At 41.2% G+C, this 15,435-nt stretch overlaps 1 protein-coding gene across 5 annotated transcripts in view; it reads right to left on the bottom strand.

Annotated features, from left to right (window-relative positions):
- Positions 1-15,435, bottom strand: part of ENOX1 (ecto-NOX disulfide-thiol exchanger 1) — a 398,268-nt gene that overhangs the window by 4,942 nt on the left and 377,891 nt on the right. For all 5 annotated transcript variants that reach the window (XM_075199754.1, XM_075199753.1, XM_075199757.1 and 2 more), the window contains 2 exons: positions 13,251-13,304; positions 1,422-1,524 (listed from right to left, as the gene is read on the bottom strand). In XM_075199754.1, the coding sequence (XP_075055855.1) occupies positions 1,422-1,524; positions 13,251-13,304 (157 nt within the window). The remainder of the gene's footprint in view (positions 1-1,421; positions 1,525-13,250; positions 13,305-15,435) is intronic.

Genomic DNA, 15,435 nt, shown 5'->3' with positions numbered 1-15,435 from the left:
CACAAGGGGCCTGATTCATTAAGGATCCTAAATGAAGAGGATTCTTATTTCAGTCTCCTGGACAAAACCATGTTACAATGCAAGGGGTGCAAATGAGTGCTCTATTTTGCACGTAACTTAAATACTGACTGTTTTTTCATGTAGCACACAAATATCAACTTTAAATGTCAGTGTACAAATAAGCTATCAAGTATTTGTGTGTTACATGAAAAAACAGGCAGTATTTATCTTATGTGCAAAATGGAGCACTCATTTGCACCCCTTGCATTGTAACATGGTTTTGTCCAGGAGACTGAAATAAGAATCCTCTTCATTTAAGTTCCTTAATGAATCAGGCCCAAATTTTTGAATACCCTTAATGTTTTTAACATATGTACAGCCCTTAGTAGGCATGCATTTATTAATGACATGGAGGGCATTGCAAAGTTTTGAAATTGGAAACGTTTTACAAATTTCAGGGAGATATTACTTACAAAATAATTTCTACAATAGATCCAAACTGACAATTTTAACTGAAATGCTGTCCCCCTCACGAATACTAGTGCTAAACTTTTAAACGACCTAAGATTATTTTATTATAGTAACTGTGAGGTTTATATTGTTTACATCTTGTATACATCTCTTTTAGATTAATGCAGCAATCTGTTCTATTTCAATTATAGCGAGGTTGCACCACACGGTTAGTGCTCAATCCCGCCGTTCATCTGAAAGACCTGAATACCATAGTTACAGATCTTGGCACCAAAAAATTACAATGACATATATATGGGAACATATTGTGACAAGGAGTGTCTCAATAATTTAGAGCACTATAATTGAAATACACAAAGTGACACGGAAAAATGGCCTAGTCTTTTCCAGGACTAGCGTTTCCTTTTCCTTAATAAAATGTTCAGCAGTCTTCCTCTGTGATCATGTATGTGTGCACAACATTATTACTGAAAATAAGCAATTGATTACTTGCTTTGTCAGAACTTTTTGGATAAAATGATTCAAAATATGACAAAATTGTATTACATTATATTATATTACATATTCCGCTCGCTCTGTGGTCATGTCTGGTTATTGCATTATCACAGACCAGCAGTGATTATACACACACAGAATATTATATATATTTGTGCTAAGACCAGTTCATGTGGTGCCCAGGTTAGCAATAACTGGCCTGACACCAAACAATACATTGAGCAAAAATAAACATACTAAACAAGGATACTCTGGTATAGTAGACTATTATCCTCTCTCTAGAATAGAATTTCATGCAACAACATAATTCATACTATATTTTGTCCAGACCTCTAATTGTTTTAGAATGTTTATTTATCATTGCGCTTATAGTTATGTTTCCCTCACTAAGTTTAGTAACAAGACAGAACCTTGATAAATATGACATTGGGCTTGACTTACATTCCTTGACTTACCTATAAGCAAAGCTTCTTTCTCTGACTTGAGAGTCTGTCTTTGTTTTTCTGCATCCTTTTCTTTATCATGGTTAAACACTGCAACACTGACTGTACCGTTTTCCTACAAATGTACAAAAGAAGGACAATATTTGCTTATTGTGAATTTTAAGTAGTTCAACATCAGTTGCTAAGATATCATTTTCTTGAAGCATTTGCTTGATTAGGTGCATTTGTTCGTCTCCTGGAAGCAAGACATAAAAAAAAAACCAAAAAACACACTTCTTTATTTCATGCAGTGTTTAAATCTTATTGAGATGATGTAAACAATGTCTGGTCTTACCAGCCACCTTTCGTGGTGCTGAGAATTGGCAGTGAATGTTTTGCTACTTTAATTAAACTGAAATAGCTGGCTCATAAACATAAGGAAGATTTATGCTTGAAGAAAATGAAAGGAAATATAATTGAAATATAAAAAAATGCCTTTCTATATTGGAAAGGGCTTTACTCATTAAATTAATAATTGAATATTGCATTCAATGGTAAAATGCAAATTGTATGCAAATAAGACATGTCTTAGGGTACACACAGAGCGTTGTTCTACGCATTAGTAATGTAATACTGTGATAATATGAACTGGTTACAATACGTGCATTGTTATACACAGGCAGGGCCGGACTGGGACTAAAAATCAGCCCTGGCATTTAAAGCACACAGGCCTACCTGCTGCGGGCTCCATGTACTATATTGCTGCACGATGATGCTGGCGCAGGACATGTTGCTGGTGCAGTACAACATGATGTAGTATGAGTGTGTGTGTGGGGGGTATTTATTTCTCCTAATGACCCTCAACATTACATTGTTAGCACCCATATTACATCAATAAATACCATGACAATACATTATTAGTACCCAAATTGCAGCAATAAATAACCAGCATCAATATCCACCCACATTCCAGCAACCAGCATCACCCCCCACATTACAGCAACCGGCATCAACCCCACATTACAGCAACCGGCATCAACCCCACATTACAGCATCACCCCCACATTACAGCAACCGGCATCACCCCCCACATTACAGCAACCAGCATCACCCCCCACATTACAGCAACCGGCATCAACCCCACATTACAGTAACCAGCATCACCCCCCACATTACAGCAATCCTTCTCCTAGTTATTAGCAATACTAAGCCCCAAACACACTACAACAATGCCACCACAACGACACCCCATACTACAGCAATACCACCAATTATACAGGCACCAGTGTAGGAAACCAATGTTCTGCTTTTTTCAAATCTCCCACAAAATAGCAACAACAGAATACTTACACACATATAGGTAACAGGTGACTTGTCCCTCAATTAAATAGTAATGGCAGAATGTTCATGTATCATTCCGCACAAAATAAAACTCTAACAAATATATCAGAAAACACATAACTATTGAATGATCATTTGAACCCACACGGCCGCATTAAAAGTATTTTCATCTACAGCAAAATGTCAGAGGAAAATATGTTTTTTACTACAGTAATTGGATATGCGTCTTTTCTACTCATTTTAAATAGCTCAGTATATAAATTAAAGGTGATAGAGGAGGTGGGTGAGTGCTAATTGGATGTGATCCATCAGTTTGTTTAGATAGGAAACATTTAGATTATTTACCTGGAGATGTCTACCCCCTTGACTCACCGGCAGGGCCGACAAGAGGAATTTTGGGTCCCAGTACAGCAACTTCTTTGGGCCCCCGTCATAGTCAACAATGAGACACTTGCCTTTGACATAAGTTCATATTATGCCACATAGTATTACCCTCAATTCATATTAGGCCATTCAGTAGTGCCCTCAAATCATATTATGCCACAATAGTGCTCCCAAATCAAATTATGCCACCATAGTGCCCCCAAATCATATTATGCCACAATAGTGTCCACAAATCATTATGTCATAATAGTGCCCCCAAATCATATGCCATACAGTAGTGTCCACAAATCATATTATGCCATAGAAGTGCCCCCAAAAAACATAGTAACAGGAAAAAAGACACCAGTCCATCAAGTTCAACTTATTTTGGATTCTCCTGCGATCCCTCACTTATATTTGAAATTGATCCAGATTAAGTAACCGCCAATCTGTTTCAATCGGGAAAAATCCCTCCAGTCCTATTTTTTCCCCATATCCACTACTATCCTTCACTTTATTTAACAGTGGTATTCCTGGATACCCTTTTCCGCTAAAAATTTGTCTAACCCTTTCTTAAACATATGCCATACACAGTTGTGCCCCTAGTTCAAGAAAGAATGCACACGAGAAACATGTTGCACACGAGAAAATATATGAACTTACCTGATTATTGCATCCAGTGTTCTGTTCTCCTACTGGGCGCGTTGGGCGATGAGGGATCCGCAGCTGTCAGCTCACACAGGCAGTTAGGAGCAGGGACAGTGGGCAGTGGTTGAAGTGGAAATTTAGTAGTGGGAGTATGGAAAATATAAGTGAATAGAGTATGAAGGCTTGATTTTTTTTTTTAAACTTGTCCCCTCTGTGCATTTGCATCCTTCATTACTACTTTTGTTTTATGGTGGCTGCATCCCTAACGTTCCCATTCTAAAGATGTCTCTCCCTTTACACTTTCTTTTACCTATCCCCCTGCACCATTGTCTACCCTGTCTATCTCACACATCCTCCTGCACCATCTTATCCCCTGTCCCTCTCACCCCTCTTCCTGCGCCACCTTCTCCCCTGGCACTCTCACCTCTCTTCCTGCTCCATCTCCCCCGTGGCACTCTCACCCCTCTTCCTGCCCCTCCTTCACCCCTGGCACTCTCACCCCTCTTCCTGCTCCATCTCCCCTGTGGCACTCTCACCCCTCTTCCTGCCCCTCCTTCACCCGTGGCACTCTCACCCCTCTTCCTGCGCCACCTTCTCCCCTGGCACTTTCACCCCTCTTACAGCGCCACCTACTCCCTTGGCACTCTCACCACTCTTCCTGCACCACCTTCTCCCCTGGCACTCTCACCCCTCTTCCTGTGCCACCTTCTGCCCGGTACTCTCACCCCCCTTCCTGTGCCACATACTCCCCTGGTACTCTCACCCCTCTTCTTGCGCCACCTTCTTGTCTGGTACTCTCACCCCTCTTCTTGCGCCACCTTCTCGTCTGGTACTCTCACCCCTCTTCCTGTGCCACCTTCTCCCCTGGTGCTCTCACCCCTCTTCTTGCACCACCTTCTCACCTGGCACTCTCACCCCTCTTCCTGCGCCACCTTCTCGTCTGGCACTCTCACCCCTCTTCCTGTCCCACCTTCTCCCCTGGTACTCTCACCCCTCTTCCTGTGCCACCTTCTCCCCTGGTAATCTCACCCCTCTTCCTGTGCCACCTTCTCCCCTGGTAATCTCACCCCTCTTCCTGCGCTACCTTCTCCCCTGGCACTCACGCCTCTTCTTGCGCCACCTTCTCGCCTGGTACTCTCACCCCTCTTCTTGCGCCACCTTCTCGCCTGGCAATCTCACCCCTCTTCCTGTACCACCTTCTCGCCTGGCAATCTCACCCCTCTTCCTGTGCCACCTTCTCCCTTGGTGCTCTCACCCCTCTTCCTGTGCCACCTTCTCCCTTGGTGCTCTCACCCCTCTTCCTGTGCCACCTTCTCCCTTGGTGCTCTCACCCCTCTTCTTGCGCCACCTTCTTGTCTGGTACTCTCACCCCTCTTCTTGCGCCACCTTCTCGTCTGGTACTCTCACCCCTCTTCCTGTGCCACCTTCTCCCCTGGTACTCTCACCCCTCTTCTTGCACCACCTTCTCACCTGGCACTCTCACCCCTCTTCCTGCGCCACCTTCTCGTCTGGCACTCTCACCCCTCTTCCTGTCCCACCTTCTCCCCTGGTACTCTCACCCCTCTTCCTGTGCCACCTTCTCCCCTGGTAATCTCACCCCTCTTCCTGTGCCACCTTCTCCCCTGGTAATCTCACCCCTCTTCCTGCGCTACCTTCTCCCCTGGCACTCACGCCTCTTCTTGCGCCACCTTCTCGCCTGGTACTCTCACCCCTCTTCTTGCGCCACCTTCTCGCCTGGCAATCTCACCCCTCTTCCTGTACCACCTTCTCGCCTGGCAATCTCACCCCTCTTCCTGTGCCACCTTCTCCCTTGGTGCTCTCACCCCTCTTCCTGTGCCACCTTCTCCCTTGGTGCTCTCACCCCTCTTCCTGTGCCACCTTCTCCCTTGGTGCTCTCACCCCTCTTCTTGTGCCACCTTCTCCCTTGGTGCTCTCACTCCTCTTCCTGTGCCACCTTCTCCCCTGGTACTCTCACCCCTCTTCCTGTGCCACCTTCTCCCCTGGTACTCTCACCCCTCTTCCTGTGCCACCTTCTCCCCTGGTACTCTCACCCCTCTTCCTGTGCCACCTTCTCGCCTGTTACTCTCACCCCTCTTCTTGCGCCACCTTCTCGCCTGGTACTCTCACCCCTCTTCTTACGCCACCTTCTCGCCTGGTACTCTCACCCTCTTCCAGCTCCACTTCCCACTGTCACTGTCACACTCGTGCCCCCTCACCCTCACGTAAAAAATCTCCCCCCACTGCCCCCCCAGCGCGACTCGTGGCAAATTACCCCCCCCCCCGCGCGCGCAAATCACGGAACCCGCCCCACGCGCGACTCGCAGCAAATTGCCCCTTCCCCGCGCGACCCCATCCCCCCATGGGAAAGAAAAGATCTTCATGGCAGAACTAGAAGTGCCAGCACACTTCAAGCACTGACAGCAGATAGGTAGGCAAAGGATAAGGGGGGGACTGAGCAGCAATCATCTGTGTGACATGTAGCAAGGTGGCTGGTTCCTGGGGAGGAGCCAGCCACCAGGAAGCCTGTGAGTGTCGGGACCAGCGATTAATGAGCTAGGTCCCTACACCGGCCCATCTAGCCATCGGCCCTTCTGGCATTTGCCAGAAGTGCCAGATGGCCAGTCCGGCCCTGTACACAGTAGTAGGAATAATGTTGCCTTGTTATACAGTAGATTTGATAAGCGATCATTTACAAAAACAACATTTTCTATGTAACCCAGACATCTCATACATTGATTGCAGGAGTAAATGTACAGTGATTGGTCTCTGTGTGACACAATTCCAATGCACTTACTCCTGCAGTGAGGTATAAAGAGTGTGGAGCCTGGTAAAAGCAGAACCAAAATGAAAGTGCAGGAAGCAAATAATACTAGGCGACAGCCGGCATGGAAAATTTGGCCCGTTAATACAATAGTTGTTTTTGATTGTGTAAAAAAAGAATGTGTGTTGTGTGGGGTGCTGTCAGAGCCTGCGCAAGCCCTGGGGATGCCCACCCCCGATCCCAATCAGCACTCCTCAATCAGAAACAGGCTGGGGCGACATCCTCTCCTTCTGGGAGTGGAAGTGTGGCACTTGTCTCTGACAAGACTGACAGCTAGCAGGTTCACATGTAAGAAGCTTTCAATGCCAGCTCCCTGTGGTGGTGCTGCTAAGGAATTAAAGTTTTATGTGCCCCTAACCTTTGGAACCCTAGGCACCTGCCTAAGTTCACCTACTGGTAGTGCCGGCCCTGGATGTTTGTAAACTTGATGGCACATGGTGGTAGTATACTCAATATGACATATTTTGGCATGGGATCACTGCTAGTGTAATCAATAAGGGTGTACTGAGGGGATAGGGAGAAATACTTTGCCTAGTGCAGCAGAAAGACTAAAAGACTAAAATTGCCCCTGACCGTAATGATGCAACGATGATCAACTTCGACCTGGCCCAACCACCCCAACCACCATCTCTACCAGGATGAATTGTGCATAATATATACCCCATCACTTTATTTTATATGTCCAGTAAAATATTCAGTGGCCAAATTCTGTGTTCTATTTACAGCAGCCAGAAGAGATTCACCAGCACATAAATAAACTCACATTTCACATACATTACAGTAATAATGAATCTGTATATAACTTAATTCAATGTGACCTAAATATTTGGGGTAATTTAACTACAAATAGAAAAAACATGTATAATAAAGGCTGACAAACATGAAAATAATTAGCAAATATTAAACATACTCAGGGTATACTATGCAAAACAATACAGGTATTCCTCACTTAACAACCTACCCATTTAATGACCACTCGGAGTTACGACCAGGTTCTCCCTGGGTCCTCATTGTTATAATTGCTGCTGTTTGTAGAGCTTTACTGTACACATGTTTATTTTCTGTTATGCAGTGTTATGTAATGTAAAGCAAACTAACAAAATACAGTTTTCTTTAGTCTATTTCTTCATTCAGAATCAATAAAAATGATTACAATACATGTAGGTGCATATAACAGTACTGTACTCACTTAGCGACCAATTCGCTTAACGACCTAGTCGTAGGAACGGAATTCGGTCGTTAAGTGAGGAGTACCTGTACAACAAATCAAAGAGGTACTTGAATTCAAAAATTAATTATTAAAATGTTTGCAAAGTATTAGCACACTGTGACTTGTATGATTATGTGTGGAATGTAAAATAGTGTACTCCCACAGAGGAAAAACAGGTATAAAAAAAATGTTATACATTTTTGGGTAAAAAAACCACTGGTTTAAAAAAGGTTTCTATGGGATTAAACAGTACTGTAACGTATGATAATTCTGTATACATAAAGGTACTAACTTATACATACATACATACATACATATATACACACACAATTTGACAGTCTATTGTCTCTCTATTTTAATCCTGACTTATTAATGTATGAAGGGTTGCCCGTATAGCATAGCTGTGGTTGAGATTTGTTGTATAACGTCAGTGGTTCCACTATACAAATGACCTCTCACAGACACATTCAGTATGATTTTCATTTGTTAATAAAATTAAACAACCTGGTCCTTAGCTTTGTGCTTTGGGGAAAGGATAGAAAGGGTCATTATGTTTTTAACACACAGTCATCTAGACAATTTGACGCATCAGACTTTAAAGACAGTTTTATGCAGGGAGGGACAAGTCCACTTTAAGGGTAACGTCACGCAACTGATTAAATTGCTGGCATTTAAGTGTTGTGGTCCTTAAACACTATATCACTGACACACAGAAAGACGACTCGGAACTAGCTTTTATATACTCTACAATCACTAGTTCTGAGTCTCCATTCGCTACTATATATCAGTGCTGTGGTGATTAAGTGCAGTAGTTTTAATTATTTGAGGGACATTACTCTAAGCATTAAAGCGGATGCTTTATCTATTCTAATTTATTTAATGACAGCATTTCAAGACATTTCCACTGTTGAATAGTAGACAATATTAACAGATTGTTACTTGTATTGGGTGGAATCCATCATATGTTTCTTAGAGAGTTGGCATGGTAAGCACAGCTGTCATTACTAGTAGTAATCTTCTATAACAAGGGCCATATATTGTTTTCTGACCATGGATCTTCACCTACATATCATTCTTAGGACTAGTGGCTCCCATCTCATCCTTTATTCATCCCTGCCACTCACAGAAAAACAAATCAGACAGAGGAACAATGAAGGTCTCTACTTCCCGCACAAAGACTCCATCCACACACATCTGAACAAAACATTAAAACATGGCTTTTCTCTCGCTCTTCCTCTTGGTGCTCTTACACCCCACCCCACCCCATAACAGTTAAGGATATGTTAATGAATGCCAGGTATTGGACAAGCCCAGGGACATACATGGAAGACCGAGTATGGGATATTGGTATGCTGTAGCTATCGGTACATAGAAAATGTAATGATATATGGGAATGCTACAGGATTTTGAGGAGAAAATGATTTGGATTGATAAACTGAGATATATGAGAATACTACAGAATTCTGGGACTGGAATGATTGGGATTGAAATGCTGAAATATATGGGAATACATTATTGGATCCTTGGTATGGAATGATTGGGATTGAAACATTGGGATTGAGATACATGGAATGTTGAGCTAATGCTTTATATATTCTAATAGAGAAAAGGTAATATGGTAATTGTAATGTTGAGATGTTAATGCAGCTTATTGATATGGGGCAAAGATATGGGAATATATTGATATGGGATTGATATACAGATATTGAAATAAGAGAATTGCAATAGAAAATGGAATATAAGCCACACATAAACAAGGAAAGTACCTACACACATATACCAAACAGATACAGAGTTCAGAACATTGCTAATGTATTGTTATCATCTATATTATAGATACTATGCAAGATTGTTATTAAATATTTTATACACTACATGGCCATAAGTATGTGAACATTCATATATGCTTGCTGAACATCTCATTCCAAAGCCAGAGTCATTAAAACGGAGTTTATTTCCCCTTTTGCTGGTATAACAGCCTCCACTCTTCTGGGAAGGCTTTCTACTAGATTTTGGAACATGGCTACTGGAATTCACATCCATTCAGCCCCAGGAGCATTAATGAGGTCGGGTACGGATGTTGGGCGATAAGAACTTGCTTGCAGTTGGCCTTCTAATTCATCTCAAAGGTGTTCAATGGGGTTAAGGTCAGGGCTCTGTGCAGGCCAGTCAAGTTCTTCCACACCAAACTCTGGAAACCATTTCTGATGGAGCTCTCTTTGAGCAATGGGCATTTTAATGCTGAAAGGGCCTTCCCCAAACAGTTGCCACAAAGTTGTAAGCACACAATTCTCCCATTGCATGCTCTAGCATTAAGATTTGTAACATTGTGGTGTATGTAAGAGATATTATTTTATACATATATATCTGCACTGTGATTGTGAGTTTTCTACAGTCTTAATAGAGTAATTTTGGTAATTATGACAAGGTTGATGCTATTTAAACAATGGAAAGGATTTGAGTAGGTGAGGTCTTCACAGTAATATTTCAATTAAAATAACAGATAGATGGAATCAGGAATTACAATTTTGCTGCAACTGCTAACTGATCAGCAGACTTCAATATAGGCTTTATTGTATCCCCATAAAATGTCTTTAATGCTCAGCACTAGGGGACTGAATGCCTATACATTGCTATACATCCTCCCTGTTCACAGTGTTAATATGTTTCTTGGCAGAAATTGGACAGACAGAAGAGAAATGATCATAAGAAGTTATGGGGGCACCGGGATAAGGATTCTTAGAAATGTAATTTAAATATTTTTTAGTCCGTAGGAAGACAAAATTATGAAGCAATGAAATGCTGAGGCTCAGCTCTGCTGTGTTGCCTATAAAAAAAGGAGTAACAGTTGAAATGTAATAGAATAGGATTAATAGCAGTAATCTGTAATGGAAAATATATGAATCATGTATTCTGTATACTTGAATATTCACAGTCACTAAAACCAAGTATTCCCAAGCTCCTTGATTCAAAAAAATAAAATAAAATAGTGTAACATTGCCATCAAACAAAAAATAAGGGATAATTTCAATCAAAGAATTGTGAGCCGAGACATACAAATAATACTGCACACCTCTGGCCAAGCATTTATTAATTGACGACTTAAAGCATCTGTACTTTGCCACTATTACTGAGAATGTTCTTCAGTATATTACTAAGCACTATTACCTCAAAAATATATACCGCAATCTTTACTTTCGTGTCTACATTTCTTGACCATACCATGGGCACATTGTGTGGACCGTGTTGGGCACTGATATCCTGGTGCATCTAGTTCTGGTTCAGGACCAGAGAAAGCCCCCTGGACATCCGATGGCGCCCCCCCGCCCCCTTAGGTGGTGCGCACCTGTCCCTTCACCCGCGCTTCTTACCTTTTGTAGAGCAAGCAGAGGGCGTTATCTTCTGCTCCTCTGTGTCAGAGTGTGGTGTTGGGCTCTGTCATCATAGCCCAGTATTACACCACCAGCCATCCACACTTTAAACATCAAAGTGCACTTAAGACAAAGGGGCAAACTGGAATTGCATTAAGCAAAGCTACCTTTATCATCTGTAGCACAACAGTAGACAATGTCCATTGAATATATATATTTGAAACACCCTCATGTCACACATACACTCTACATAGATAACATTTTGGAGGGAATTAAATTCCCTCCAGATTAACACCACGCTAAACCTATTACCGTTAACACGGTAATTTCCACCCTGCTTTTGCTGAAATTACAGTATTATTGGTAATTACACACACTATTACCGTAATATCGGTAATAGTGGGCAGGCCGCGTTACTTTCGGCAGTAATGTGGCCAATTCAATTCCCCCCTTTATGTACTTTATTCTATAAATGCAAGGTCAACTTCAATTATTTGCCAGTATTCATTGTACTCCTTCACATAAAACATGTCATCATCAATTCAATTCATAAATTGCTGGATTTTCCCCATTATGTTCAGGAATTCATGTAGCATTGCTCAAAATGAAATAATCAGTTGCACGTGACACAGTAAACATTCAGCAGATTACAGTAGAATAAATGCTTTGCCATTAACTGAAGTTGGAGTTTGACAGCAAGGTCTTGCATTTTTCACATTACTTATAAATATTCAGTAAAGACGCCAAATAATGAGAATCTAGTTGTACATTCAGTATGTGTATTAAGCAATATGTAAGAGTCTTGAAACTCTTTCCCGACTCCTCCTATTACTCAATACTTTCCACTTCCCCCAAATTACAGCTCTGTGCCCGGAGGCTCTGGAGTCTGACTTGAAAACCCAATGCTGTCAAGTCTTTCTTGAATTTTAAACCTGCAGATCAATGCAGTGGATTAGCCACTGAATTATCCGACAGCTGGTTAGTTCCTCTGAGCCCTGATTACTTCTTTGCAGTCTTCCGTTGCCTCTCTATGCTACACAGCCATTCCCAGTGCAGTCATTAGGGCAAAAGCAATAGTATGCCTGTTCTGCATAGTCATCTGCTGCTGTTCCAGGTCGTGTCTTTATGGTGAATTGTCAAAGACACTGTGTGTAATACTTGAATGTGTTACACTACAGAATTTTTTAATGTTGGTGACTGTGATGTCTTATAATTGCCCACTTTACACATTAAAGTGCCCCCAACACACAAGACTGTTTATTCAGAAGTATCATAAAGCAGTTTTCAAACACACACTGAGAGGCTACACATACCTATTATAACAAGTGTGCTAGTATTTTCTTACAGACGGAACAATCGAGTGTTAATTTTGTGAAACTAATCTTGGGCCAATTGCTTGTCATAGTTGTTACTTTCTGCCCACACACACAGTAATTTTGGCAATTAAGTAGGTTGCTGCATGTGTGGGGACAAAAGACCAGCAAACCTGACCAACATCTGACGGTGAGTTATTAAATGTGCATCTGGACAGACGGATACAACAGTCAAGTGACGACCGTTATCTGCTAGCTCTTCCTGCATATGGCCAGCTTAAACTATACACTGACAAAGGACAGCAAAGTAAATCCACGTTTAAGAATATCTGATTAAAGTAGAGCTTAGAGCAGAAGTGACTTAAGCTCCCAGTAAACATTTTTCTCTCTATGTTGTTTTCTGAAATCCTCTGCTGATTAATGTTACCTACAGTATAACCATATAATTAATAAACATGGAACTAGGAAATGAATGGAACCCTAATAATTGCTTTTCAGAATAATGGATATTTTTGAGCAAAGTTTATCCTGGCTTTTATGCTGGCGCAGTTCATCTTTTTTCTGTAACAAACAACAATGCAGTGTGATTTATTTCCTTGTGTTTCCTAAACAGTGCCAGTTCAATGAGTAAGATGAGCAAGCCTGGTAAATGACAAACAATGCAAACAATTACAGAGTCATGGGCACTACATGAGAAATGAAAATGTTGATGAATAAGACATTTTGCAGGAGTAGAGAACAATGCTAACAAGGTGACGATTGCTCAGGATGTGCCCGGCTGCATGATATACTTACTTTGGCGAGGTAGTCATGGGTATTGGAATCTGCACCCTCTTTGGCGCTTTTAAGCTGCACAGAAATAAGGAAAAAAACAATTACAATGTCTGCATAGATACAAAAACAGCTTTAAACTTCAATCAGAATTGAGTATAAAGTTATTATTTACGCTGTATTACAAGGAGAGGAAGTAACCCTTATTATATAAGGATATTTAAGGTGAAGGTATTGTTACATGCCATATATACAAACACTGGGGTCTTGTTCTTTCGCATTGCTTCTCAGTGACTTGTAATGTCCTTGTAATTAATAATGAGGAGTACATTAACTTATTGGTGATAATTGGTTATTGGTTACCTGCAGATAATAGTGTACTGGAGTGTGCAAGAATCAATCACAGGGTTCCTAGTCTAGCAGGTAGATGTACCCACTGGTGTAACCACCAGGATAGCCGCTAAGGGGTCTGACATCTAAGAAGTCCCGTCTGATCCTCTCAGATGCATGGCCCCACGAGTTGTGTCATGTGCTACACCTGGCTGTGTCCGTGGTCAGCTGGGAGCTTAAAAGAGCCCCAAAATGTTTGCATGCAAGCTTTTATTCTGGGGGTACAGAATTAAATTATGCTCAAAGGGGGAAGGGAGCTCTGATGTTCCCTTCTCGGAGCAGAAGTGATGTGCAGAGCAGTGTGCACCAGAGGAAGAGGCGGCAGCCAACTGTTAATGGAAGGTGAGTGAGCATGGATGTCCTCCACAAGAAACCTTGGGGGCCCCATTAACATTTTGCAATTGTGCCGCAAAAGTTCTAGCTAAGCCCCTAGATGTATTCTAAAACAAATAAGTAGTCACCAATATTGTACAGATATTCTCCCATTTAAAATACTTTAAACACATGTATTTCTTCTTCAGAAAACACACTGCATTGAATGTTAGAACAAAATAATAACTACCTACTTGTTTACATAACACTTTATAATTAGAAATCTACTTTGTCTCCTAAAAGGATTTTGCAAATAAATATCATTGCAATGCAACTTTACATAAAACAGAGCAGAGAGAGGAGGAATCGAAGTGACTAACCACTGTATCGTATGAGGACTCTACAACTATCACTAAATATAATCAAAATGCTGGTAGAAATGGAGAATGGGGCAAATGACGACTCTCCAACATCCAGTGCAAGGGGTCATTATTAATCAGAAGTGTACACACACCTGCTTTGTTTTGCCATCAAATCTTTGGGCCAGTGCCTGAGCAACTGCATCAGTATAATTTGGCCATCTGTACATGTGGCAGAATTGCTCACTCATCTGACTATTTGAAACAAACTTCTAAACAGTTAATTCTAAAGAATGGAAAGACCTCATCATTTATATATAATTTTTCAAATCTATATTTAGTATCTAGCGATTTTTATGTATTCCTTTAAATACTAATTTCCTACCTTTCCAATACAGGATAAACAACAAATATATTCCTGGCCATTATTCAAAATGATGTAATTAGTGCTTTTAGCAGTGACAAGATCAATGGATCTGTGTCTACTCTCCTCATACTTTCTGAAATGCATTTTTACCCTCCTTATTATAGATATTTGCAACTCCTATATGAATAGATGAAGCCAACTCTGTTTTTACAGCAATCGAGCCTAGAAAGTTGGATTGAGAGGAGGCTACCAGTAAAAACATTCTCAAGATGGAACTCCCCACTCCCTCCTCAAACTTCTCCAGGACATACCAATGACTAATTGACAGTGATAATTTAGAAAAGTTGCCCCTTTCAAAGTGGCAAACCATTTGTCCCCTTAAGTTTCATGTACTGTGCAACTTTAACTACTTTGCCTCATTTAGAGCCTGATTCATTAAGGAAGGCAGGATTTTTTTATTTTTTGTTAAAAAGAAAGCCATACACAAAATGCACCATGTAAATGGACTTACGTTCCTTAATTAATCAGGCCCATAATATTTACCAACTCAGTAAATGTTTTATAGGAGAAAAGGGATAATCATGTTCTGCTTAGCAACTGCCTATGTCTGGTTACATGAAACTGACACATAACAATACAATTAAATGATCCAGTAGTTTATAATATTATTACCTCAATGCACAATTATAACACGTCTTTGTATAATACAATGGTTATCAAACTTCTTACAACAGTGTCTTATACTCTGTAATATCAAGCTCCAGTTATGTATATCAAATAT

This window comes from Mixophyes fleayi, chromosome 2 (assembly GCF_038048845.1).
Source record: "Mixophyes fleayi isolate aMixFle1 chromosome 2, aMixFle1.hap1, whole genome shotgun sequence".
Lineage (NCBI taxonomy): Eukaryota > Metazoa > Chordata > Amphibia > Anura > Limnodynastidae > Mixophyes > Mixophyes fleayi.
The sequence above is the reverse complement of the archived record's forward strand: the minus strand, read 5'-3'. Positions and strand labels throughout refer to the sequence as shown.